Genomic DNA, 27564 nt, shown 5'->3' on the forward strand with positions numbered 1-27564 from the left:
GCAAGACAGATTATCTGCATTCAGCTTCAACCCAGTTTCCAATATTTCAAATCCATGTGTCTTTTGCAATACAGTAAGATAAGAATTATACTGAGGCATTAGGCTGCCGAGCATGAAGGAAACACGTGTTTGACTACCTAAGAACCAGAGAAAGAGAGAACTTAGATGACAAACACACTTTGGTTAACCTACTAGTCATAATAACTAGTGCAAATGAAACTGAAACTCCCTATCGTTCTTCAGAATGCACCTTTTCTGCTCAAAGACAACCTTCTCAGTCATAATCCACTGACACATAGTAGCTGACACATAGCCACTGTGTATGTGTGCTTTTCTCTTCCAAATATGCAGGTATTTTCTCTTCCAAATATGCAGGTATCTTGGAAGAAACCCTGAAAAGGGTACTAAAATTAGCACCTATTATCTCATCTCAGAACACTCTGAGTTAAAACTGATGATCCCCTATGTAAGTGATGGGTCACAGGATTTACCTCCCCCTGACTGGCTGAATCCTGCTAATCTCTGCCCAAACCTTCCTTGCAAACAACATAAAAATAGCAGAATTTGAGAAACAGGTTGTCTCCATCTTTGCTAGCCTGAAATACTTGCATTTTTCCTCTTCCCGCAATGGGGCCCAGGCATTGCCTGAGAGAATACTCTGCTACATACACTGAAACAGTTCCTTTAGGACTTGTGTAAGCACTAACCAGTCATTTTGTGCCTTTTCTTTCTTTCTTTTAAAAGCAACTCTCATTCTCTATCTCTCTTTATCTTACCACTTTCTAAACATACCTTAATAAACATAAAGCTGCTGAAAATTCCTAGCGCATTGTAACACAGATTCAGCCCCCTACACTTGCCTATATGGTCAGTTGCATTAATATTCTTTCAAGAGAAGGTGCATCAGAATAACAGGGTTAAATCCCCATATCTTAGCAGTGGGCCTGACTCAAAGGCAGAGAACCATCAGGCCTGCTGGCAGCTACCTCTGTTTAAGTACAAACATGAGCCTCTTGGCTGGTTTTTCAGCCAGCAGAGGATGCATGTGCCTGAGCTGTATCAGGAAAGGGATTAGGCATTACAGGGGGTTGGACTAGATGACCCTTGGTGCCCCTTCCAACACTACATTAGGTAAAGAGGTAGCTAGAGAGGCTGCGACGGGCCCAAGGTCACCCAGTAAGCTTCATGGCGGAGTGGGGATTTGAACCCTGGTCTCCCAGGTCCTAGTCTGACATGCTAATCACTACACCACACTGGCTTCCCAGAGCATTTCTGCTATGAGATAAATTAAGTAGGTAAATAAAGATAGAGGAAAGCAAACTGAGCAAACTACTTACGTCTGAGGAAAATGGAACCTGGAGCTCAGTCACAGATCCAGGAGTTCACAAATGCAATCACCACTGACAGGTGTACATTTAACAACAGTAGCCACCAGAGACACTCTTCAAGAGACTTGTGACTGATTGCCTCTTGCGCCTGCAGGCTGTGCATGCAGCATCACAGTCATGGGCTGCGTGGGAGGGGTGGCTACAAACACACGTGCACACACGCCCTGCACCCGCTGCTGCTCCTTGGTGAAAAAGCAAAAGCCCCACCAGGCACAGGTTACAACAACAACAACAACAACAACACTTCCTTTGCCTCTGTAGAGGCAAGACAGCTGAGCCTCACTGTGCCCCAGAAACAATGGCTGGGGACTAGGCATTGCCACAAGTCTATGGGCAACTAAACAAGGGGCTGGTTCACTTTCTTACACACACGCTCCTCTTCCTTTGGTGGACTCCTCTACTTCGCCAGACATATTCCCCTGTGCCACATACCCAAGACGGGTATTCAGCTGAATTCATGCAATCTCCCAACGCTCAGCTGTTTCCTGAGAAGGAACAGTCACATACACTGCGCCTTTAAGTCATTCTGTAATATGCTATATTATAGAAACAGGGAAGAAGAGGGGCAGTGTTCCTACTCTACCCTATGGCAAGAAAAACATTGGGAAAAACAAAGATTTGGCCCTGTGGTCAGATCTCTCACAGAGCAGCTTTGCCTCAACCGTGAGGTTTCCAATTCTGAGGAGGTTTGGGGGTTTTGCAGGGGGAGGGGGAATCCAAGGAAATATAGAGTCCCTACCCAACGAGTAAGTCAGTGGTGCTTAGGGTGTTGGGCCTGAGTTTAGAATGCAACTCAGCTTGGGAGACCTGAGTTCAAATCTCAACTCCACAATGAAGCTCACTTTGCTGGGTGAGCACCTCAGTCTCATCAACTGCTCAGGGTTGTAGTGAAGATGAAATGGGTATTCCACATTGAGCCCCCTAGAAGAATTATGGGATAAAAATGTAATAAAACCAAAGCGGCAAAGCAAGAATTAAAAATTCCCTACTGAAATAAAACAGAAGCTTTGGAGCATATATTAGATAATGCTTTGCGCTTGCACTGATAACTGAGTAACACAAACACCTGAGCTGCCAAAACGTATGTCTTGAGAGCTGTTTTTAGTGCTGGATGATAGGAGGAGCGGTTGGATACCTGTAGAGACTAGTAGAGAACAGATAAAGTATCTGAGGGAGATGAAAAATTGTTTGATAGGTTACTTGTTGATAGGAGTATTTTAAACACTGCTGCAGCCAAAAGCATATGGGGTGTGGATTCTGGAGTCTGTTACAGAAAAGAACAAGTAAAGACAACTAACACCTACACATTTGCAGCTGATCTGACCTGAAGCAAACTGGTTGCCATGGCAGAATGATTTCCTAGCAGCACACAATACTTACCTCACCGAATTCACACTGCTTTTTCCCTCACCCTAAAAGTTCTTTGCCAGCACTAGTCAAAATGACTGGCAGCTTGAAAAACTGAAGACCTTTTCACAGAATGAGTTTTTCTCTTTTCACATTACAAAATTACTTCCAGTAGCCAAAAGGGATTGAAACACTGCCGCTTGATCCACTTTGCTTCCCCTAATGTTTCCTCAACCTGTGAAACTGTTCAAACTTAACACAGTTCTGAGCCACTTAACAAAAGGCATAGTATTTCAATATAGCACTTCAAGGAGGCCCATTCCAGGACTGAGAGAGGTGAGAAGGACAAGGGGCAAAGAGGAAAGGGGGCCTGAGAAGCAGCGAGAGGGAGCAACCTTAATTTCCCTGTGTTTTCTCCACTTACTTCCTTTTCACGGAGGCAGTGGCTCTCAAAAGGGGTGGCAGGTGTGGTGGGAAGATTCACGGACAATCAATATTATATTTTGGGAATTATTCATTTTCTCATGTAGCTGCATTGCTTTATACTTTCTGGATGCCCCATGATCATATGACAAAATAGTTGTGTTCTATGTTATAAATCAAGCACTGCTGGGGTTGTTTCTTTTTGTTTTCCTTTTTAAAAATAAATAAATAAAAGCTTAAAAGAAATGCAAAGTTCAACTACAAAGTATATTTCCTTTAATACAAAAATATGAAAAAACAAATCTAAATAAAAACAAAAACAAAGGAAGAAGAAAGAAAAAGGGGAGAAAAGGAGGTAGGGCTTCCGATTATTCATCTGTCATCTATACATAAAAATAATTCAAAACATTGGCTCTTTTTCATGCAAAAATACCCAAGGAGTTTCCAATCAACAATTATTTTTATCTAATTAAATATTTCAACTTCACCATACATCTCTCAAAAAAAATTCCCCAATCTATTTTTTATCAATAAATTTTTATTCTGGAAATATGGCCCAGAGAAAAAAGTTTGAAAACCACTGAACTTGAGAATGCTTTCTATGTTCCTCACTTGTTAATTGTAGCATCAAGAGAACACTTTCAGGTGTGAATGAGCCATCTCAAGACGAAAGTTTCATATCACCTGATATTAAAACTTCTCATTGGACTGCAGTTAGCTATGAGTCAAGTCACAAATCAACTAGTGAACCTGAATATGTGAATCAGCCCCAGGCCAGAAGAGAGTGGGGAGCAGGTGGGCATGGGCATGCGATTTTTTGGTTGCTTACTCCAAGTCTCCCAGTACGTAGAGGCAAAGATGGACCCTTTGGTAAAGATTACTGAAATGGGGCATACATTTCCATCTGGCCTGGGCCTCTTACCAGCTTTCCATGGCTGTGATCAGCACTTTGAAGAAAAGGAGTGATGCTGTGTCCCACGTGGGAAGCTTCAGAAGCATCTGCTCTATGACACGCCATTGTGAGACTGTACTATTGGTCTAATTCTGTGCAGCTCTTTACATTTTCTTGGAAAGAGTAGTGGGGTACTTTTAAAGACTAATTAATGCATTGCAGCATGACTTTTTTGCAGGCAAGTTCATTCTTCCTGTGGAGGCCCATGTACCCATATTTATGGTTACCAGATGTCCCTGTTTCCTGGGGACGGATTTACAGATCTGTCCCCGGACAAAGTCCGTCCCTGGAATGTCCCCGGATTTCATTTAATGTCCCCGGATTTATATCTTAAGTGTTGTAGATTTATTAGTAGGGAATGAATATTATGTGATTGGTTCAACAGCACACAACACATCATATGGGGACTTCCGGTGAGGCAAAATGGCGGGCGCCATGGCAGCGAGCAGCTCCTGAAGCCAGCCAGAGCCAACTGCGCTACCAGGGTGGCTCCGGGCTGCTGAGACTGCCGCTGCCGCTGCCACTGCCAAGGGGGAATTGTGGGCGCCCGGTGCATCAACTGGGGGAACTGCTGACACCCTCCCCCTGTGACCCAAATCAAGTCGGGAGTGAGAGCACCCAGCTACCTGGCTGACTGCCCAATGGCACTCCGGGGCCAGGAAAGCCCCAGAGCCAATGCAGGGAGAAGGAGAGGAGAAGGAGAAGGAAGAGAGAGAAAGAGGAAGGAGAAAAAAGAGGGGAGCCCTGACCTTGCCGCGTCACTGCTGCTGCTGCCACCACTGAGGAGGAGAGGGAGGAGAGCACCGGGAGGGCAAGGACACGTGGCCGACCCGAGCCTACTCCATGGCGGCTAACGCTCCAAGAGAGTCGGCCAGGGCCCAGATGAAGGCCGCGTGACAGAGACCACAAAAGAGAAGATACTACTTCTTAATTTTTTTTCAAAAAAAAAGTGTCCCCGAATTCTTGGGGGGGAAATCTGGTAACATTACGCCATATTGGAATAGGCTCTCCCTTTGAAAGCTCAAACAGCAATACATTAGATAGCCTTTAAGGTTTTGCTTGATGCTCGGTCTTTATTTGTTACAACAGGCTGGCATAGTTGTTCTTCCAAAATTAGTTCTTAGGTTTCACCTAGAAAACGATAAAAAACACACCAGAGCAAAAAAATTTCAGTTGTGTCCCAGGGAAACTTGGGGTTCCCCCAAAGCCTTTCATGGTCTCCTCAGTCAGAAACTCTGTAATGATGGGCAAACTTGCCTACAAGCTCAGCTTACCCATCTGCTATCTTGTATGCCTCCTAAGTAAGATTGTGTTGAGAATTAGCTACAATATCTGGGCTGGATCTAGACCCATCAAATAAGTGATTCAGTTAAACACACTGTAAACTTCATACAGGGAAATCCCGTTGGTGAAAAACAGGACTCCACAACGCCATCTCATGTCACAATGTTATAACACATACAGTATAAAGTGCCTCAGGTTCAAATGTCACCTCTGTTGTTGTTGTTTAGTCGTGTCCGACTCTTCGTGACCCCCTGGACCAGAGCACGCCAGACACTCCTGTCTTCCATTGCCTCCCACAGTTTGGTCAAACTCCTGTTGGTAGCTTTGAGAACACTATCCAACTATCTCGTCCTCTGTCTTCCCCTTCTCCTTGTGCCCTCCATCTTTCCCAACATCAGGGTCTTTTCCAGGGAGTCTTCTCATGAGGGGGCCAAAGTCTTGGAGCCTCAGCTTCACAATCTGTCCTTCCAGTGAGCACTCAGGGCTGATTTCCTTCAGAATGGAGAGGTTTGATCTTCTTGCAGTCCATGGGACTCTCAAAAGTCTCCTCCAGCACCATAATTCAAAAGCATCTATTCTTCGGCAATCAGCCTTCTTGATGGTCCAGCTCTCACTTCTATACATCACTACTGGGAAAACCATCGCTTTAGCTATACAGACCTTTGTCACCTCTATTGTGAAGGGGTAACTAGAAGGCCTTAGACAACCTAGTCTCTCTCTGTCTCTCAACCTCAGCACCCACCCCATCTGTCATACAGGGAAAATAACATTCACCTGCCTTATAGGATTTTTGTCTTTTCACCATTACAGGATAATGTCTGTGAAACACTCTAAAGTGCTACACAAATGCCAACTATTATTATCTTCCCATGCAACTATAGGGGAGGATTCTGGGTGTGTTCTAGGGCACACTCAGTCATTCATGCAGGATATGTGCTGCCTAGAACACTCCCCAGAACTTTGCGGAATATAAAGGGAGGAAAATATTTTATAGAAAAGGGCGAAAACCAATACATCAGGGGGTGAAATGGAAACCATGGGTACTGAAGAAATAAATCACCCAGCTTTCATTCAGGACCAAACTGCATTATCGTTTGGCTAGGGACAGATAAATGACAAAAGGGTTAGTAATGAGAGCATTATTCTCTGTTATAAGACTTATATGAGCAATATTACTGAAAGTAAATGATTCAACTGTGATTGCCAGTGATTAAAAGTGTCAGGTTTTTATTAAAGTGACACCCAGTGGAAATGAAATAGAGTATTTATATTATCTGCTCTGCAAATTAGTTTTTGATTTTGTCACGGTTCCCTTGTCAAATGAGAGAATGAGTTGAGTAATTGCTTAAGACACAATGATAGAGATGTGTCAGATTTAACAGTTGCCATGCACTTCTTTGTTCTCAGCTATGTATGTGGGGGCCCAAGGGCTCAATAAATGTCCTGCCTTTTCACCCAAACTGGGAATTGCAAGAATTAAAGCAGATGTTTGTCAACCATCTGTAAGATCCCAAAATATGGACAATTGGCTCCCTACAAACATGCAAGTTCATTGGTTGTTTTCTCCACACCTGATGCCTGCCAGCTGAAAGTTTAAACTGACTCTGTCGATGCTGAAAATATTGCTGCCTGCCTCCCCAATCTCCAAGTGGTGCGGAGATGCCAAGAGTTCCAGGGCTCAGCCAAGGGTCCATGTTTCCTTTTGGGAATGAGGCAAAGTGGAGACTGCAGTGTCTTTATGATACATTGTTTATTTGCCCATTAAATAGTCTATAAAAATGGTACACAGATAGATAAATTAACTAAACACAGAAAGAGGAAAGCTGTACACAAAAGGAGAGGATAAATGGGGAGGAAGTGCATATGGAACATTCCAAAACCTTCAAACTACATTTTAGAGACTTAGGTTCATGACATCTGAACTGAGCCATATTATTTGGGATGACTCCCTTTTAAATTAATATTATATATGTGGTATTATATCTGTAATGAGCAAGTCATACATGCTACTTATCATTTAATGCTACAGACATCAAGGAAACAATGTGCATTTGTAGATCAGACCATAGAAATACCAAAGGAGAAGATGACTGTCTTTCACATTTTATTTTTATGGGCATTCTGCTTTAGATATAAGCAAACTTTATTTTGGAAATAAAACTTAGTGTCACACTTGATTACTAAGTGAACTTGTTAGTGTTATAAAAGCACCGGAGGTGACAGTATAAAGGAGAAATGTTCAAGCATAATATGTGAGTCGTAAACGAAGTGCACACTAGTGGAATTGCACTGGAATTGCTTTGACCTTCCTCCCTCTTCATCCAGACTTCTCTCACAAAGCGTTAGCAGAATTCCGTCATTTTGACAGAATATAGGAAAGCAGTGCTGCAGGCAGATCCTTCAGAGAGGCAGCCCTTGGAAGAAGCAAAAGCAAGCAGGAAAGCCATGCTGATGCAAGCTTGAAACTGGAAGATTTATCATCGCCAGCTATTTTACGATAAACACAGACATGGTCAGCTTCACTGACAATTAGGGAAACTGTCCCACTACTTAAGTTATCCAGCAGGATATAACTATTTACCAAGCATCTCTTCATGGCCATTCAGGGAAACCTGGACTGTTTCAGTACAGGAGACAACATTGTGGACAACACTGAGCTTGATAAACCAGTGGATCCAACTCATTAAAGGGCAGCTTCCTATGTCCCTACGTCTGAGCCGTGAGACAAAGGGAACTGCCAAGTTAGGTAGGCAATGTGGTGCTCTCCAGATGTTGTGGACTATAACTCCCATCATCCCTGACCATTGGCTATGCTGGTGAGCAGCTGCAGTTCTCAACATCTGAACAGCATCATGCTGGCTATTCCAGTGCTAGTCTATATTTCAGCTGGTGAAAATCAGAAGTATTTCTGATTTTATGTTAACAACATGTAGAAATCCAGCAAAGAGCTCCATTGATTCCACAGAATGAACTGAATTGGGGGTGGGGGAGAGAATAGTACTCAAAATTAATTCATTAAGATGGCAATCTTAAACTTATCTACAAGAGAGTAAGCTCAACTGAACACAGAACTGAGCAAAAAAATATATGGGATTGTGCCGATAGCCACGATAGCAGCAAATGGGATTATGTGAAGTGCATAAAACTTCGTGTTATACTCTGGGTCATTAAATAGAGAGCATTAGATACATGGTGATGGTATGTAAGATCCACTTTGTCCTTCTAAACAGTCTATCTACTATTCCTGCTCTCTTCCAAGTTCCTATCATTTGTGTTTATATGATGGAGCCTTTGTATAGCTTTCAGCAAGAGAATTGCTGTTCAGTACAGTTTATGATGACATAAATATGGGGGCTAGTTAATTAAAATTAATGGCCAGCGCTTCAAAATTACAGTTGCACGACATGGTATTTTTTCATCTTGAAGAGCCTTGGCGTATCTTTTAACTCCATTAAAAAGCAATCTCCTCCTTACAGCACACAGTATAGGATGAGAATAATAACTTGCAGAGATTTGATGCTTTGATGACATAATAAGGAAAAAGAAAAAGTCCTACAATCACATCTTTTAATATGATTGAGCATGGAACCTTCTGGGCCAGCTCTTCAGGATGGGCGGCAGGGGCACGGCTTTGCAGGGGCTTCATTACTACCAGCAGGTTGTATCCAGAGAATATATATATATATATATATATATATATGGGAAATTGTGTTTCAGTCACATGGTCCTTGCATTATGGTGTGTTGCAGCGCATGAACTTGTCTTGAATGCTGTTTAAAATCTATATCGAGCACTTCCGGTTTAGCTTGACATGGCGGAGGCTGTTGATTACAATTCACATGGGATATTTTGAGGATGAGATGGGAGTAATCAACACCCCCCCCCCCAGGGCTGGTAGGAATGAAGGGCCAGGGGGCGCTGGGTGGAAAACACTGTGCATCTCTTTGGCAACTCTCCAAAGTCGCAGCCATGAGCCAACAAACTCCTGTTTTTTAAGATGGTAATTCGGACTTAATTAACAGACATGTTCTGAGTAAGGGGAGATAAACTACTCTGCGAACTGATTCAGCCATTGAGGAGCTAAAGGATTCGAGTGGAAGAGAGACTATGGAACTGGCATGTCAGAACGGAAGGGGGGGAGCCTCCTTTGTTTCTTTTTTATATACTGTGTGTTTGCTACTTTACTTGGCAAATCCCCCTGGAAAGTCTGAATTGATTATATACACAAGCGAAACTGTACTGTACTGTAATATTGACATAATTTTGATCTAATTATTAACTGTGTGGGAAAGAAAAAAAATTCCTTCCAGTAGCACCTTAAAGACCAACTAAGTTAGTTCTTGGTATGAGCTTTCGTGTGCATGCACACTTCTTCAGATACACTGAAACAGAAGTCACCAGACCCTTCTATAGCTCATACCAAGAACTAACTTAGTTGGTCTTTAAGGTGCTACTGGAAGGAATTTTTTTTGTTTTGACTATGGCAGACCAACACGGCTACCTATCTGTGTGTGGGAAAGATTTACGAATTTGCAATTAATTCTGATGGACTGTTAAGATCGGAAGATGGGAATTGAGGCTTCCAGCCAAAGTTCAGGCTTATCTGTTCTGGTATGAGATGAAACGAAGAGGTTTGGACATCTGCTGGAAAATCTGGCAGAAAGCCAGATTTCCTCCATTTTGGGACATGTTGTATTGGATAACTACTGGCAGGAAGAAGTGAAAGTGAAAGACACGGAAGAAAATAAACACCCACACAGAAATATACTGTTTTGATATAACTCGCTTGCTGGACGAACTCAGAGGCTCAGAGGCTGTGAAAATGAACGAAGCATTAACATCAGATTGATTTATGGGAACCACCTGGACTAATTAAGAAAGCAGTCCAAATGAGAGATGATGGCAATCCTCCGACCTCAGAGCATGGGAAGTCAAACAAAGTTTTATGATTTGGCTTAATATTTGGACTGTTTGATTATTTTATAATTTGAAATGTCTTTAATGTGGCCTTTACTGGATTGTTAAACTGGAAAACTTAATAAATATTATTTAAAAAAAATTAAAATTAAATCTCTATTGAGCTGTTGGGAGCTGTCATGATGAGATTTGGAGCAAAGTGTCATGCTGATGACACACAGCTCTGTTTCTCCATAACATCTGGGTCAGGAGAAGCTGTGCAAGATCTGGAATATTGCCTGGGCACAGTGGTAGACTGGATGAGGGCCAATAAACTGTGCTTGAACCTTGGGAAGATGGAGGCACTGGTGGTAGTTGTTTCCCATGTCTGGAAAACTGGCCAGTTGCTTGTTCTGGATGGGCTTGTACTCCCTCTGAAGGAACGGGTGGAAAGATTGGGGGTGCTCCTAGATCCATCTTTGTCACTACAGGCTCAAATAGCCTCAGTGACTAGGAGTATCTTTGAACAGCTATGTCTGGTACACCAACACTGCCCATTCTGGGACAGGGGCAGCCTGGCCATGGTGATTCAGGCTGTGGTAACCTCAAGTCCACTACTGCAATTTGTGGGGCTCCCATTGGACATGGTCCAGAAGCTTCAGCTGGTGCAAAATGCTGCAGTTAGAACTGTAGGTTGGGAGAAGCTAATGCCAGCACATAACACAGTGCTTAAATGCTTGAACTGGGTGCTCATGTGCTGCACGCCAGGTTCAAGGCTCTTATATTAATTTACAAGGCCCTTAACAACTTGGGTCCAATATATCTTAAGGACTACTTGATGCTTATATCCCTGCTCAATTATTGAGGTTTTCAGAGAAATCACTGTTAGTGGCCAGACACACAGCTGGTATCCAAGTGTGTTCAAACCTTTGCTAAGAGGAGACAGGTCCCCTCCCTGTTGAACTTCTGGCACTTGATGAAGACTTCATTTAAAAATCCCAGCACATATTTTTCTTATTTAATGTCTTAGTTTAACTGGTGTTGTGCTATATCTCTTTGGTAGTCTTCCTGTATCCCTATTATACTCTGCTCAGAAATGGCATTATTAAGTGCTATGAAAATTCTTAAAATAAATAAATAGATGTGAATAGCAAGTTCAGCTATCTGTGTGAACCTCTCTATATCTGAGAGCTCCCTGGTATACCATGGTGGCTAAGAGAAGCAGCCTTCTTCAGATATTACCTCAAACTCATGAAAGGAATGGGAAGTGAGGGTGCTTGAAGAGGGCCAGACAAAGCTCTCAATGAGGAAGTCCTTGGTTCTACTCCTGCTGCTGCCACAAACTCACCTTGGGCACTCTTCTCGCTCAGTCTTAGCTTTCCTCCCCACCTGCAATCAAGGGATAAGGGCCTAACTCACTGGCGGAGGAAGAGGGAGGCAGGGGAGCCCCCAGCCCCCGGCAGCACAATCCCAGTGGGGTTCCATCGCGGCTGCCGCCCCGCCCCCAGAATGCGCACCCCGCCCCTGCAGGCAGCATGTCACACCCCCAGAACGTGCGCCAGCCCCGCCCCCGCCTGCTCTCCGCCCCTGGTGCCAGAGCATGAAGCTCCACCACTGGCCTAACTTACAGGGCTGCTGTGTAGGTTACAAACTATTCATGCAAAGTGCCTTGAACTTTTAAAGCATTATATAAATACTAAGTGTATGTGTAGGGCTTTACACATTTTGTCCAGTTCCACACCCAAACCTTAGTTGCACCAAATCCATGTTGCTGAGCTTTTATGCCACCCACTTCTTATTCCTGCCAACCGACTGCTTATAATGAGGGGATTGACATTGTGCTGTTTTTATTGTTAGTATATGCATATAGTTTTAATTCTATCAGTGTTTCATTGGTTTTAATGATTTTCCCCCTACATTTTTATCTGTTTTTATTTTTATCTGTAAGCCACCTTGAATCCCTGTCAGGGGAAAAGGTGGAGTGTAAATAAATACATAACATCAACAAGTCAGTTTACTTATTTGAGTTTTAAAATACTCACGTCTTAGCACCAAGACCTCATAAAACAATTCACAGATAGAAACTGAACCTAACCAAAATTATCCTAAGGCAATAGCAAAAATGGGATTTTAAAGGGCTTCTTGAATGCCAGAACTGAATGAACAAAGAGTTCCACATTGCAGGACCACCACCAAGGAGGTCCTCTTTCATGTGCTCACCAACCTAACCAATTTCACTAGCAGGCACACAAGTAGGACCTCAGATGCAGATCTTAGATTACAAACTGGAACATACACAGGTGCAGTAGCAGATGCAGCTGGCACAAAAGTAGCATCTGACCCCGGCTGGCATCCTGGCTGCTGCATTTTGCACTATTGGTATTTCCAAACCATCTTCAGAGGCAGCCCCACATGAAGTGCATTGCAATAGTCAAGTATGGAGATGGCCAGAGCATGAGTGACCAAAGCGATGTCCTGCCATTCCTGCAGCTGATGTACCAGACTGAGAGGGTAGAATTTACTGCGCCCAGGGCTCCCTTTGGTGCCTCTCCAGCACTGGAGCCTCCCCTTTGCAGCAAATGGGTCACTGCCATACCATCCACCACCTGCCTCTGTCTAGAAGGTGACATTGCTTGTAAGCTTCCTACTCATTCCTTTTAGTGTTGCTCTTCCAGCAGGAAGGGAACAAAATTAGAATAAATATTGATGAATCAAAAAAGTCTTCACAATTCTTTGAAAATCCTTTAAAGGGGGAGAAGGGAAGAAATCAGGCCTCCCATGGTAGGGAATGCCATACTCCAGGTGCCACAAATGAGAAGGCCCTGCATCATGTCCTAGCCAGCTGAACTCTGATGGTGGTGGGAAATAGAGCAAACCCACATGGATTTGAAAGTATTTTATGGAAAGAACATTAACATTTTGATTCACCTCATACTTTGAACTAGTTTTGTAAAGCTTTTGAGTGATGGTGTTGATTTTGTCTCAACTACTGAAATGTTGAATTATTTATGTACAAATTTGAGATATTTCAGTGGCTTTTCTTCTTTGTCTTATTGGCTATACTGAGCAACAATAGTCTTACTCAAAAAGAAACAGAAAAAGAAACCTTCAGAAGCGGCATTTTAATAGCAAGAATGAACTGATCATGTAATGGAAAATTCATGCAGCCCTTCTCTCTCCTCTGTTACTGTATTTACTTCATCTTAACATAATTTGGTCTGTTTACATAAAAGCTTGATATCTTAACTTGCTTTGCTTTCTGGTTTGTATGCATAATGAAGACATTATTCACAAGACAAAGCAAAGAACCCCAGGAGTCCTACCAAGAATGATTGTCTCAGCAATGGAACAATTATTACCACAGGAGGGTGAAGCTTAAAAATGCACTGCAGCCATCTGATATAGTGAAGTCTCAAGTAAGGTACAATTTAGCAAAATCCCCCGGTTTCCCACTTACTGAGATCCTCCTTTGAACCCATTGGTTGGGGGAGCAGTCTAAGACGCATCTGGAGTCTTCCCCTCTTGTTTTCTGGGGTTGGCCGATGGGCTGTTTTGGTTGCCATTCAGCCACGCTGCATGGCAGGAGGAGAGACAGATCCCTGGAACCATCAGGCTGAAGCAACTGGCTTTGGGGTGTGGTGGACCTGAGAGGGAACCTTTCTCCTCTAGTCTGCTAGTAGAGCTTGCCCATTGCCATCACCCCGATTCATGTGTCAATGTCCTTGTTGCAGCATTTGCAACCGGTCTTTGCTTTGTAGAGTTTTGCCTTCTTCATAGTAATGATAGTAGATGTACTTTAATTGTGTGTTTTTTCTTCACTTCTGTCGCAGTCCTGTCATTGCAGGTGCTGGAGGCACTGAGCCAAATCAATTGCAGGGGTAAATGTGGGTTGAACTGCCAGCTCCCCAAGGGAATCTTGGGGTTGCCCTGGGCAACCATAGCAGGTGTCCAGGCCAATGGCTCTGCTCTTCAGAAAGGTGCTAATTACTAGAAACTACTATTAGGCCAGCAACCACCCTACCTGGCTGGCACCACACCTGTGCAACAAAAAGGCAAGTGTCTGGTTCTTCCCTACCCTGGAGAAAAGCTCACAGATGTAAATACATGAACAAGAGTGCTTCATATCATATTCACCACCTCACTAAATCCATCAAAGGAGCATCACTTTCCCTAGGCTATAATTAAAAAGAAACCACAACAGCAGCACCAAGCAAACACAGCAGTAGATGTTGGCTTATGTTCAAGTCAGTTGATCAGGAAAGCCACAAACAGTAAAGAGGATGTTAAAGATGTGTGAAAACTGCTTTAAGCCATAGCTGTCAACTTACAGATTTGAAAATAAGAGACCTGCAGCCAAAATAAGGGACCTGCAGCCTCACCTGTTCCAGGCACTCCACTCTTCCTATCCTCCTGCAGTCTGGTCAAACTCATGCTGGTAGCTCCGAGAACACTGTCCAACCAACTTTGTAACCAGAGGTTCAACTGAATAGAATCTGAATCACATGCACCACAAGGCCTATGCAGCCTCAACTTAAGATGGCTCCCCAGCCTGGCTTTGCACTGCAAAGTTTGCAGCAGCACGTGCAACAAAATAGCGTCCAGCATTCAAAACCCCCCTCAGCTTGCATTAACTGGCCACACACAAGGCATGCAAGCTCCACCCCCCAGTCGTTCTTAGACTTCTTATTGGGTGAGCAGCACAGTTGGAGCCTCCCTCCTCCCTGGCCGGCAGGGAGGGAGGGAGAGGAGCTGCTTCCTTTGAAATTTAGGGGACATCATTTAAGGTACATCCATCAATAAGGGACAGCGGTGGGACATGGCGCTGGAATAAGAGACTGTCCCTTCAAATAAGGGACACTTGACAGCTATGCTTTAAGCCTCTCAGAGATAGAGGCTACTTAGAGTTCTTTTACTTTTCTACTCAAAAACTATTTTGTCTAAAGTAGAAGGGAAGAACACATTTTGTAGTTCATAACTTCACTGGGAATATAAAGGTTTGGATCCAAAGGCAGGTGCCCCTCTTGCAGCAGAGGAGGGATACCTTTCTCATCTCTGCTTCCCGGCCAACACTGGCTCCGGTGTGTGTGTGAAGGGATCCTCCAAAGCAGCTCTTCGGGGGGGGGGGCTGCACATAGAGAAGTGGAAAAGGACAAATGGCCCACAGCACAGCTGAAAGTAGCTTTTAGATCCAAGCCACTGCACCCTCAGAAACATTTAACTCCCCCCACCAGCACAGCACTGCATTCTAAATAAATTTTCCACTTCAAATATAATGACATTTTCCTTGGTTTTCAAATGCACACATATTTCCTAATATAATCAAGGTTTTTCCACTCCTAGGAGAATGGACAGAAATGATAGTGAGAACAAGCTAGTCAGAATCTCTATTCAGCTGTTACATCTTCCCTTTACATTACTGGCCAATTGAAAGTATTGTGTTTCTATGGTAGCAATCTTGGAACTCCCTGACCAGAGAGGGGAGTGAGAAGTCAGTTGAAATGAGCCACGTGATCAGCCCTGCCTGAATAATCATGTATGCCCCTGCATGGCAGGACAGGGCCACACTGCAGTGCTCCCTGTCCCATGAGGGCGAGTGGCGTGTGAGAAGGGAACGAGAACAAAACTTGTACGAGTCTCAGACTGCAAATCTATGCACACTTTTCCAGAGAAAGCCCCGCTGAACACAGTAGAAATTACTTCTGAGTAAGCACATGAATGATTGCATTGTCAATTATCATTCAACTGACTGATTAAATTTGCACAGATATGCATAAGAATAAAATCATCCTTTTGAACAAGGCAAAAAGCACATATTGTTCCAGTTCCCACTTTCAGACTCAGGGCTTGAGCTATTGTCACAGTTATTAGGTTTAAATGGTTTATTCCAAAAATCAATATAGTGTTCCAGCATACAGCAGGCTACAGGTTACAAGATTATAAGCCACAGCAGACCCTACGATACAAGGCTAGGCATCAGCTGTGACCTTGACCCAGCAACTGACATGCTCCCTGGACTCTCCTTTTGAAAATAGGCACCATCATTTGCACAGTTGGTGTCCCAAACCTTGGGATCAGTTTTTTTTTCTGGCTGTACTCAACAGTCCGCAGTACCTACACCATTTTTCCTAGAAAAAATCACTGGCTTTGGGCATTTATTTGTATGACACAGAACACACCACAGAGCTGCGGATCTGGGGCATGTTTACACTGCTACCACTGTCCTTGAAAATGATGTATAAGCAAAAGATCATAATTGTTTCATTTGGGCTTGCCTGGTTGGTACAAACTTAGATAATATGGTTCTCAACTTACCACCAGTAATGGTGTTCACATATCCAAGAGTCATAGTCAACACTTAAGAGGACCTACTTAATAGGACCTAATTTTAGGTCCTATTTTCATACTCATTTTCAAGAGTATGAAAAAAGCATGAACTGAAAAGTTATTATTCGCAACAGCTTAATGAAGCAAGTGAGACTTGAAAAGAATCTCCTGAGCTGCATCTGTCATGTTTATCACTTTGCAGACTGATTTGTGCATCAGTGATACAGTAAAAGCAACAATTAACAACATTACAAAGGGACGCAGGTGGCACTGTGGGTAAAACCTCAGTGCCTAGGACTTGCCGATCGCATGGTCGGCGGTTCGAATCCCCGCGGCGGGGTGAGCTCCCGTCGCTCGGTCCCAGCTCCTGCCCACCTAGCAGTTCGAAAGCACCCCTAAGTGCAAGTAGATAAATAGGGACCGCTTCCGTGTGCTGCTCTGGTGCCGGTTCGCCAGAGCAGCTTTGTCATGCTGGCCATGTGACCCGGAAGTGTCTTCGGACAGCACTGGCTCCCGGCCTCTTAAGTGAGATGAGCGCACAACCCTAGAGTTGGACACGACTGGCCCGTACGGGCAAGGGTACCTTTACCATTTACCAACATTACAACAGTAATAATAATTAGCAAACATATATCTTTGCTCTGTTTCTGAGCAATATAACTGTAATCAAAATGTGTTTTAAAATATACTACCATGATGTTCATACATCCTAACTGAGAAAGCATATACTCTGCAGGGGCCTGTAATTCCTTTAATTTTCTTTGGTTATTATGTCAATCATTTTTTAAAGATCTAGCTTATTATGATGTGCTGCTGGCCTGTGAATTGTTTTAGACAATTGTTTTAAATGAGAAGGTTTTATTGAGCTGTGCTATTGCAGTTTATGATTGTTAATGTAAGTGAGCATGGCCTTGAAATGTTTAAAATAAATACATTCTATGTAAGTTATAAAATAGGGATTATATTTTTAATTATGAGAAGATAATAGATACAATGGAATGCAAGAACAGAGAGAGAGAGAGAGAGAGAGAGAGAGAGAGAGAGAAATGTATAGACTCTACTTTTCAATGTCTATCTGGTGAGCATCTTGCTTAAGCTCCCTTGCAATATGTAAGCTTAGTACAAAATAAAAAATAAAAACCACTGCCAAAACATGTTTGTGTCAGTTTGAAATTGAAGAAGGCCTTGAAGATTTTCAAGAGGATGCAACAGTTTGTCTAACTCAGAGGTCGGCAACCTTAATCGGAGGATGGGCCAGAGTGTGTGCACACACACGCTCTTCCGGGTTGGAGGAGCACCCGTGCGCATGCGCACACACTATTTCCAGCGCTCCTTTGGTGCTTTCCCCTCCTCAGCCAAAAAGTTCTGGTACTCACCATGAAGTTGTTATAGTGAATGCCACACTTTTAACATTTTGTGGGGAAAGAGGCCAGCCCTGCACTCCCTTGAGTTCACCCAGGGGAAAAACACTGCTAGGAATTGATGGTGGTCAGAAACAAGTGTCATGGTCTAAAGGGGGCACCATTTCCTGAATGGGGCATCGGGGTTGCCATGGGACACGCAAGAAAAAGCACTGTTCTGTCATAAACTTGCCTGTCTCTGGGGCACTTGCCATCATTGTTGGGAAAACTGCAGACACCTCATCAACCAGACTCGCATGTGAGAGCCAGAAATGTAAATATTATCCCAGCTTTCCACAAGACTAGTTTAAAAAAACGGTGCTATTAGATCCTAGGCAGAGCCGTAGCTACGGGGGGGGGGGGATAGCCAGGGCTTCTGCCCCAGATAAAAACCCCAGAGGGGTGCCATTGACGTTCCCAGCCTGTGTGTGTGTGCATGCGAATGTGTTGGGGGGCAAACTGGGTCTTGGACCCGGGTGAAATAAAGCCTAGTTTTGCCCCATCCTAGGAACCAGAAGGGGGACGCAGGTGGCGCTGTGGGTTAAAGCCTCAGCGCCTAGGACTTGCCGATTGAAAGGTCGGCGGTTCGAATCCCTGCGGTGGGGTGCGCTCCCGCTGCTTGGTCCCAGCGCCTGCCAACCTAGCAGTTCGAAAGCACCTCCGGGTGCAAGTAGATAAATAGGGACCGCTTACCAGTGGGAAGGTAAATGGCGTTTCCGTGTGCGGCTCTGGCTCGCCAGATGCAGCTTGTCACGCTGGCCACGTGACCCGGATGTGTCTCCGGACAGCGCTGGGCCCTGGCCTCTTAAGTGAGATGGGCGCACAACCCCAGAGTCTGTCAAGACTGGCCCGTACGGGCAGGGGTACCTTTACCTTTACTTTTTAGGAACCAGAAGAAATATTATTTCAACACTTCCTCCCAACCCTTCAAAGATGACCACTGGCAGTCATCTTTGAGAATTCCTGGAGAACAGGCGAAGTCCCGGCAGACTGGAGGAGGGCAAATGTTGTCCCTATTTTCAAAAAGGGGAAAAGAGAGGACCCAAATAATTACTGCCCAGTCAGTCTGACATCAATACCAGGGAAGATTCTGGAGCAAATCATTAAGCAAACAGTCTGTGAGCACCTAGAAAGGAATGCTGTGATCACCAATAGTCAGCATGGATTTCTGAAAAATAAGTCATGTCAGACGAACCTGATCTCGCTTTTGACAGAATTACAAGCCTGGTAGATGAAGGAAACGCAGTGGATGTAGCCTACCTTGATTTCAGCAAGGCATTTGACAAGGTGCCCCATGATATTCTTGTAAAGAAGCTGGTAAAATGCGGTCTTGACTATGCTACCACTCAGTGGATTTGTAACTGGATGACTGACCGAACCCAAAGGGTGCTCATCAATGGTTCCTCTTCATCCTGGAGAAGAATGACTAGTGGGGTAACACAGGGTTCTGTCTTGGGCCCGGTCTTATTCAACATCTTTATCAACGACTTGGATGATGGACTCAAGGGCATCCTGATCAAATTTGCAGATGACACCAAACTGGGAGGGGTGGCTAACACCCCAGAGGACAGGATCACACTTCAAAACACCTTGACAGATTAGAGAACTGGGCCAAAACAAACAAGATGAATTTTAACAGGGAGAAATGTAAAGTATTGCACTTGGGCAAAAAAATTGAGAGGCACAAATACAAGATGGGTGACACCTGGCTTGAGAGCAGTACATGTGAAAAGGATCTAGGAGTCTTGGTTGACCACAAACTTGACATGAGCCAACAGTGTGACGCGGCAGCTAAAAAAGCCCATGCAATTCTGGGCTGCATCAATAGGAGTATAGCATCTAGATCAAGGGAAGTAATAGTGCCACTGTATTCTGCTCTGGTCAGACCTCACCTGGAGTACTGTGTCCAGTTCTGGGCACCACAGTTCAAGAAGGACACTGACAAACTGGAACGTGTCCAGAGGAGGGCAACCAAAATGGTCAAAGGCCTGGAAACGATGCCTTATGAGGAACGGCTAAGGGAGCTGGGCATGTTTAGCCTGGAGAAGAGGAGGTTAAGGGGTGATATGATAGCCATGTTCAAATATATAAAAGGATGTCACATAGAGGAGCGAGAAAGGTTGTTTTCTGCTGCTCCAGAGAAGCGGACACGGAGCAATGGATCCAAACTACAAGAAAGAAGATTCCACCTAAACATTAGGAAGAATTTCCTGACAGTAAGAGCTGTTCGACAGTGGAATTTGCTGCCAAGGAGTGTGGTGGAGTCTCCTTCTTTGGAGGTCTTTAAGCAGAGGCTTGACAACCGTATGTCAGGAGTGCTCTGATGGTGTTTCCTGCTTGGCAGGGGGTTGGACTCGATGGCCCTTGTGGTCTCTTCCAACTCTATGATTCTATGATTCCCGTGGTCCCAGTTGTGCACTACAATGATGAACTGGTAGCATAAGAAGCTAATGTTAGGATGCATGCTTCAACAAACAAAAACTTATGAGTCATATGATCAACACTCACTAACACATGTCAGTGCAGAATATGGTTCAGTTTCAGTATCGGGGCAAAATTAAATTATAAAATTATGTCATGGTAGTTGAACTAACAAAATTACCAGAGTTATCAAAAATAATTTGCATTAATTTCTAGTTGCCTCATAGACATGACCAAGGAACAATGGACAAAGCTTTTAGCTATTCGTAAATTCTATAAAAGTAGCTACTATAAAACATACATGCTCAAAGCCTTTTAAAAGGTGCAGCAGAAACAAGATTAGAATATATAATTATTTCAGTTTGGCATTCTCCTATCAGAAGCTATAAGCAGTCAGAAATCAATACTGGTATTGGCTACAATGACAGAATATATGACAAATAGAGTTTTTTTGGTAGTGGAACTTGTTTTGTGAATTTTTACATCAGTGGGCTTAGGCATGTGCAGCTCTGCATAAGATTAGGCTGAAAGTTCACTAGAACTTACTCCTAAGTAAGTGTATGCAACAAGGCTTCAATCCTCTGCATATTTACTTGGGACTAAACCTCTGAATTAAATAGCACTTACTTTTCTAAGCAAAAATAGACATCAGAACTGAAAGACTTGTAGCCCTCCAGATGTTGTTTGACTCCGGCCAGCACGGCCAATGGTCAGGGATTATTGTAGCTGTATTTTAACAACAGGTTCCCCATCCCTGATGTAAAAGATCCAGCTTCAAGTGGTTGTGTGGGGAGAAACATCAGGGAACCTTTGCTGCTTCTGGCACACACATACTCTCATTCAGGCCCAAGCTACACACTGTGCACAAATGCATGTCTTGGTAACCTAAGGGCCCTTTTAGAACAGCAAAAGCCAATGAAATTTCAGCCTCACTCACTCATTCGTGGCTCATTTTCCTCACAATGTCTACAGCAGCTCCCGTGACCAGTGCTTTTCAGCCAGTGGTACTTCAGAGTATGTCAGGTTTTACAAGTACCACCAGTTGAAAAGCATTCAATCAAACCATTCTCCTAGGCCTGACACATGTTATTTTTCACTTAAAAGCCTATCTATCTCCTCTATATGAGCCAGGAGAATTGGAAGCAGAACGTAAGTGTTCAGGTCTCCAAGGCAGGGGTGGAGGAAGGGGGCGGTGGGGGTGGTCCGCCCCGGGTGTCACCACTGTGGGTGTGACAAAATGCCAGGCGGCACTCACTACGGGGCCTGCAATGTCTCTCCTGGGAGACACGGTGGCTTGGGTGGCTCTGCGCTGCCCAAACTGTCTGCCCACTGCCTCCCCCCACCAGCTGTAGGGCGGCTGAGGGGGAGGAGGCAGGCAGACTCCGGAGGCTCTGCGTATAGGAGGCTCGCCCCATCCCTAGATGATGGAGTGGCCTCCTCCGCTGCTGCTCCAAGGAATTCAATATTTTCCATGTAGCTTACATGACTGCATAAGAATGAAGTCACCATTCCAGCTGACTGTAAATCGATCCAGCTTTACACTGCTTATGACTCAGGACTACATGAACAAAATAACACAGACTTGACCCATTCCATAAGCATTTTGGAAAATTAATAAAGATGGAAAAGGTAGACAATGGCTCACTTCTCATGCCATGGTATGCTATCATTAATGATTTACCGTGCACCTACCTGTCTGGGCTGTTTGGCTGCTCTCTGCTAGCATGCAAAGGAAATTAGCCAAAATCCTAGGTTAGTATTACATCCAACCAAGGGATCATGGTTTGCTTTGTTCAAACAAACTGTTACCAACAAGACAAGAACAAACCTTGACTTATCATCATGGTTTGTCTGGTGTGAAACAAACCACAACCTCTGGTTTGGACCATAATGCTAAGCCAGGCTTTTAGAGCTATGCATATTTATTCAGAAGCACATCCGGGCTGAATATGCATGGGATTGCTATCTTACAGTGCAATCCCAACCATGTCTACTCAGAAGTAAATCCCACAGAATTAAATGGGGCTTACTTCTAGGTAAGCCCCTTCATGGATCACTGCCTTGCCGTGGCGAAGGGGCTTGAATAACTCAGAGAAGCTATAAACTATGCTGTGCAGGGCTGGGCTGGATGAATCCCAAGCCGGAATTAAGATCGCCGGAAGAAATATCAACAACTTCAGATATGCAGATGACACAACCTTGATGGCAGAAAGTGAGGAGGAATTAAAGAACCTTTTAAAGAGGGTGAAAGAAGAGAGCGCAAAATATGGTTTGAAGCTCAACATCAAAAAATCGAAGATCATGGCCACTGGTCTTATCACCTCCTGGCAAATAGAAGGGGAAGAAATGGAGGCAGTGAGAGATTTTACTTTCTTGGGCTCCATGATCACTGCAGATGGTGACAGCAGCCACGAAATTAAAAGACGCCTGCTTCTTGGGAGAAAAGCAATGACAAACCTAGGCAGCATCTTAAAAAGCAGAGACATCAGCTTGCCAACAAAGGTCCGTATAGTTAAAGCTGTGGTTTTCCCAGTGGTGATGTATGGAAGTGAGAGCTGGACCATAAGGAAGGCTGATCGCCGAAGAATGGATGCTTTTGAATTCTGGTGCTGGAGGAGACTCTTGAGAGTCCCATGGACTGCAAGAAGATCAAGCCTATACATTCGGAAGGAAATCAGCCCTGAGTGCTCACTGGAAGGACAGATCCTGAAGCTGAGGCTCCAATACTTTGGCCACCTCATGAGAAAAGAAGACTCCCTGGAAAAGGCCCTGATGTTGGGAACGATGGAGGGCACAAGGAGAAGGGGACGACAGAGGACGAGATGGTTGGATTAAGTTTAAATTGCGTAAGTTATACAAGTCACAGAATCCAGTTTTCCTTGATACAGCAGTTAGATTGTGTTGAGCAGAATTTGGTTTTGGGTTTTTTTACGAGTGCACACAACCCAGGGCATAAGGAAATGGCTTAAAATAGAAATTGTCGAAAATGTTGGCAACCCTGTTGTATTCTTAACCAAACTTTTCCTGGTCCTAACTTCCATGCATAAAATTAAGTCCAGGTGTTTTATAATAAAGAAAACCACAAAACCTCCAAGTTGACAACTATATAGTTAAATATAGCTTTGTGGTCATAGATCATAAATTACAACACTAACCAATTAAAAGTTAATGGCACAAGTGATCTCGTAGTAAACGTAATTATTTTCTTTGGCACAAGCTACAGGAAACCATTTGAATCAATGCATCACCTTCAGGGCAAGATGACGCCACTCTGCAGTATTTACTGATAGGCATTCTAGTCAGTGGCAGCGCTGGAATTGTCCCCAAAGTCAAATACCTTTTACACCAACTCAAGCATCCAAACTCGTGCAGAGTGCATTTCTAAATAGGCATAGAGGTAAAATTTTATAATCGCTATACTGCTTCTTAAATGAGTCTCTTATGACGACTCTGTGTTCTCCCACACAGTTTAGCTAATATTAATTATTACATGACAGGAAAAGGCTTGTTTCTATTATACAAAGTCTTGATAGTTCAAGTTATTAGCAAACACCCAGGGACAGAAAATAGTGCTAATATCCATAGAGCAGCACACACATAAAGTGAAATATATGTTTTGCTACCTATTATGAATGCCTGATCAATACCAACCTGCGTAAACCATGTTAAATGTCCGATTGCTGCACTCACGTTCAGAAAATCAGGATAGTAACATTTTCAACAAACTTCCCCCATGAAATACAGCGAAACATAAATGTCATGACAATGCTAGCGTGATGTTTTTATTGTACGGGCAGGGTGCAGCAAGTGTAGTACAAGTTAATACTGCCATCATAATTATCACCTAAGCTATCCTAAAGAGGCATAGCATTAAAAATGCAGCTGCACTTACAGCAGAGCCAGATGTGTATACAAACCTAAAATCAACAACTACATAGCAGTCCGTCTATTGACCTTTCCTACAATACACAGCCATCTGCACCTAGAACATCTTATTTAAAAAACAACTGCTAAACTCAAAACTATTTTCCTATCACACCTTGTTCCTTTAAACTATTTGAGTATGTTGATTCAGACAAAAAATTTTTTTAAAAAAAAATTCTGTTTTGCTGACCTGTGTATCCAAGCACTATAAATAAAGGGGGGGAGGGCATACTCTAGCAACAACAGTTAAGCTACACCAATGAACTGGGAAAACCCCACAGCCAATCCACTCTGATTATTCTGCTCTTCTTTCTATGAATAGACTCTGCAGTCAGCTTTAGAAGAAAGCATAAAAGTCAAACCATATTTACGCTGTCCTTTTAAATTGAATTGCAATTAATATGTGCAGCTGACTCTCCTGATTCCTATAGGACAGCATGCATTTTGCCCCCAAAAGAAAAGGGCAGTTATCATTGCCACTGCTTCAAAGTAGCTTGTGATCTACGCAATGCAAAAGCACGGCATATTTGAACAGCGTCTTTTCAAGGATTCATAAGACCTTAAAAATCTCAATAGCAGAGTACACATGCGCGCACACTTTCACCAGCACACCTGCCTTCTCATATACTGGCATTTGCAAATGTGAACATTAAAATACTGCACTGCATTGCTTCATACCCTCTGGCTGAACTATGTTCCCCCGGGAGAGCTGCCCAGCCCAAGTTCCCTCTCGCACGGCTACAATGCAGCAGCCTCGAAGGATGCCCGGACATGCAAACCCGGGATCTGCCCAAGTGTCAAATTATGTCCACGGCGCCCTCTCAAAACTGAAACACGCGCCTGCCAGCACGGCCCCCAAATGCCGCAGCACATGTGCCCTGTCCGCATGCCCATCCCGTGCCCAGCAGCACCCGTCTCCTTGCTCTCTCGCGCTCAGCCCGGACTTCTCCGCTGAGCCCCGGCACCGGGCGGGCGGGAGCCAGCTCTGCCTGCCGGGCCGGCCCGAAGGGCCCCGGGGCTCCTGGACGGGGGGGGGGTCCCAGGGGAGCGAGGAGGGACTCTGCCCCGAGGGAGGAGAAGGCAGAAGGGAGCGCTCTCCTGGTCCCCTCGCCCGCCCGCCCGCCCGCCCCGCCGGACGCTGCCTGGCGCGGCCACTTACGTGCCCAGGGTCTCCTTGAACTCGAAGATCTTGCTGATGTCGTCGGCTTGCTTCTTCCACGAGGAGCCGTCCTCGCCGTTCTCGCGGGCCATGGCTGGGCGCAGCAGCCGCCCGGGCGCCTTTTGCTTCTCTTCGGCGGCTCCTCCGCTCGGCTCGCCGCCGCCGCCGCCGCCGCTGCTGCTGCTGCCTCGCGCGCCCACTTCCTGCTGCTGCTGCTGCTGCTGCTGCCGCCGCCGCTTCTCCTCCTCCTCCTCCTCCTCCTCCGCGCCGCCTTTCCGCTCTCCCTCGCGGCCCCTTTTCGGCAGCCTCCCCTCCCGCCGCCCGACCAGAAAGCGAGCGGAGCCGCGACAGGCCAGCTCCCGCCTCCCAGGTCCGCCTTCGCCTCGGCCTCTAGACCCCCCCCCCTCGCAGCCCCGAAGGAACTTTGCAGCGCGGCGTTGGGGCGGCACTTTGGGCTGCGCTTGGTTGTTATGGAAATGGCCGGGCGGGGAAGCCAGCCAGCCAGCCAAGCCGCCGCGCCTCCCCCAGGCTTCCCTTCCCGCCGCCGCCGCCTTCGGAAGGACTCGAGACAAATTCGCATTGCAGCAATAGGATCCTCTCTCTATATGTGTGACCCGCGCGCCCTTTCTCGGCTCCCCTTTCTCCCCGCGTCCGAGGCGGAGCGGCCCGCGCAGCCCTGCAGGGCCAGCCCCGGCCCGGCCGGCCTCCCTGGAGGCGAAGCGCCCGGCGCCGGAAAGGGGCCGCGAAACCTGGGCGCCGCCGCCGCCGCTCAGCGACCCCCGGCTCCGGCCTCTCTCCGCGGGGCAGATTCGGAGCCGAGGAGCGTCAGCCGTGCAAACAGGGACGCCGGCCGCCTTTTCGCTTTCAGCTGCAGCCTTTTTCTCCGTCCGGAATGAGAGAGATAGCAAGGAGGAGGTGTGCCATTGCCGTTGCAGAATCGAGGCAGTTAGAAAACCTGAAAGAGCTCACCATTTCCTGAAATGCAGCAGTATTGACCCGGTACAGATGAATGCGGGTGGTCTGCAGCGAAGGACCCCCTGAAGGAAGAAGCCTCTTCCTCGCAGAATGGAGGGACCTCGAGGCTCATCTAGCCCAACCCCGCGCAATGCAGGAATTCTGCCCACGGCCTCCCGGGGGGGCTCCAACCACCAGCCTGCTTAGCAGCCAGACACAGCGACCCGTTGTGCCGCCTGAACTTAAATCAGCCTACTCTGAATAGAACTCCCTGCACTTGTCTTTTTTCTTCAGCACAATTCTCACCCTGACTTCCAAGTATCATGATCCCAATCCTAGCTAAGAATTTATTATTCGGATTAATAATTTCTATAGGCTATTAATGTTGCTGTTTTCATTTAGGATGCTATAATACCCTAAGAATACTCCTATATGGCTGTGTTCACATTCCTGGTTAATGTACACTGTAATGTTAATGTACACTGTTGAGTTTTTGTGTTCACATGACCGTTATCCAAAATACATACACACCTTGTTATAAGATATTACTGTTGGATGGGTTGCTTCTCAAACCAGCTTCACATCAATCTGTATCCCTAAGCTGTTTGTCTCTAACAAAGGTGTGAAAAAACATCATTGTGGTCAACACCTCCCTGGAGTGTACACCAGCATACACAAAAGGGGTGGAAACGTGGAAAGAAGGGGGGGTGATGGGAATGTGCCCTCTGCCTTTCTGGCAGGTAAGTCATATGGGGAGCTGAGATGCCTGCAAGAAAGCCGTCCTTTTTCATGAGTTGTAAGCCCAATAAAGTTCAGCAGGACTTTCTCCCAGGTAAATATAGGATTGAAGCCTAAATCCCAGCAGAGACCTCGCACGGTTGGCTGCCGGCTTCCACACATGACCCCCCAAGTCTAACCTGGCTCCCTCCCTGACCCTCCAGGGGCTGCTCGGCCTCTTTCACCAGCATCCCAAGCCCCTTCCTGGCCAACATTTCGGAACCTGCTACTTTGCTAAAAATGGAGGAGTTTCAAGCAAGGTTGGTCAACCAGTGCTTAGCTCTCCATCAGAAATATGTGGCGTGCCTTTGAGCT

At 45.2% G+C, this 27564-nt stretch overlaps 1 protein-coding gene across 1 annotated transcript in view; it reads right to left on the reverse strand.

The window, feature by feature from the left end:
• Nucleotides 1–25788, reverse strand: part of CAMK1D (calcium/calmodulin dependent protein kinase ID) — a 243534-nt gene extending 217746 nt beyond the window's left edge. Inside the window, exon 1 of the mRNA XM_083701646.1 lies at nt 25519–25788. Coding sequence (XP_083557772.1) covers nt 25519–25610 — 92 coding nt within the window. The 5' untranslated portion in view covers nt 25611–25788. The remainder of the gene's footprint in view (nt 1–25518) is intronic.
• Nucleotides 25789–27564: the final 1776 nt, after the last annotated feature.

The sequence above is a fragment of the Podarcis gaigeae genome (assembly GCF_964106915.1).
Source record: "Podarcis gaigeae genome assembly, chromosome: 10".
Classification (NCBI taxonomy): domain Eukaryota; kingdom Metazoa; phylum Chordata; class Lepidosauria; order Squamata; family Lacertidae; genus Podarcis; species Podarcis gaigeae.